Source organism: Gavialis gangeticus, unplaced genomic scaffold (genome assembly GCF_001723915.1).
Source record: "Gavialis gangeticus isolate Ggan-Ray unplaced genomic scaffold, GavGan_comp1, whole genome shotgun sequence".
NCBI classification, from domain to species: Eukaryota; Metazoa; Chordata; order Crocodylia; family Gavialidae; genus Gavialis; species Gavialis gangeticus.
Window position 1 is genome coordinate 46,670,545 of NW_017728994.1, and position 702 is coordinate 46,671,246.

The 702-nt window shown below is 74.8% G+C and overlaps 1 protein-coding gene across 1 annotated transcript in view; it reads left to right on the forward strand.

Annotated features, from left to right (window-relative positions):
• Nucleotides 1-247: 247 nt before the first annotated feature.
• Nucleotides 248-702, forward strand: part of LBX1 (ladybird homeobox 1) — a 2,343-nt gene continuing 1,888 nt past the window's right edge. Inside the window, exon 1 of the mRNA XM_019502144.1 lies at nt 248-622. Within this exon, the coding sequence (XP_019357689.1) occupies nt 248-622 (375 nt within the window). The remainder of the gene's footprint in view (nt 623-702) is intronic.

Sequence of the window (702 nt, forward strand, 5' to 3'; positions counted from 1 at the left end):
GCCTCTTTCCCCGCCGTGCGGAGCCGGGAGCCGGGCTGCGCCGCCTGCCCCTCGGCGCGGGCTCGGGGGCAGGTCGGGGTGGATCCACGAAGGAGCAGCCGCGAAGAGGAGGACGAGGACCGCGCAGAGAGCGGGGGGGCGACAGCAGCCGAGCACCCCCGCTTGGGACGAGAGGCGGCGGCGGCCGGAGTTGAACTTGCCCTTGGCGGCGGCCGGGGCCAGGCGCGAGCCCGGACACGACTCCAGCATGACTTCCAAAGACGAGGCCAAGTCCGGCTCGGTGGAGGAGCGGCGGCGCAGCCCGCTGGACCACCTGCCGCCGCCCGCCAACTCCAACAAGCCGCTGACCCCCTTCAGCATCGAGGACATCCTCAACAAGCCGTCGGTGCGGCGGAGCTACACGCTGTGCGGGGCCGCGCACCTCCTCTCGGCCGCCGACAAGCACCCGCCGGCCGGCCTGCCCCTCTCCAGCCGCGCGCTGCTCTCGCAGACCTCGCCGCTCTGCGCCCTCGAGGAGCTGGCCAGCAAGACCTTCAAGGGCCTGGAAGTCAGCGTGCTGCAGGCGGCCGAAGGTAAGCGCCGGCCCGGCCCGGCCCGGCCCGGCCCGGCCCGGCCCGCGGGCGTGAGCCAGGCTAGGCTCCCGGCTGCGGCCGCGCGGCGGGCAGGAGCGGAGCAGCGCCTAATCGGATTGAGCCCTTCCTG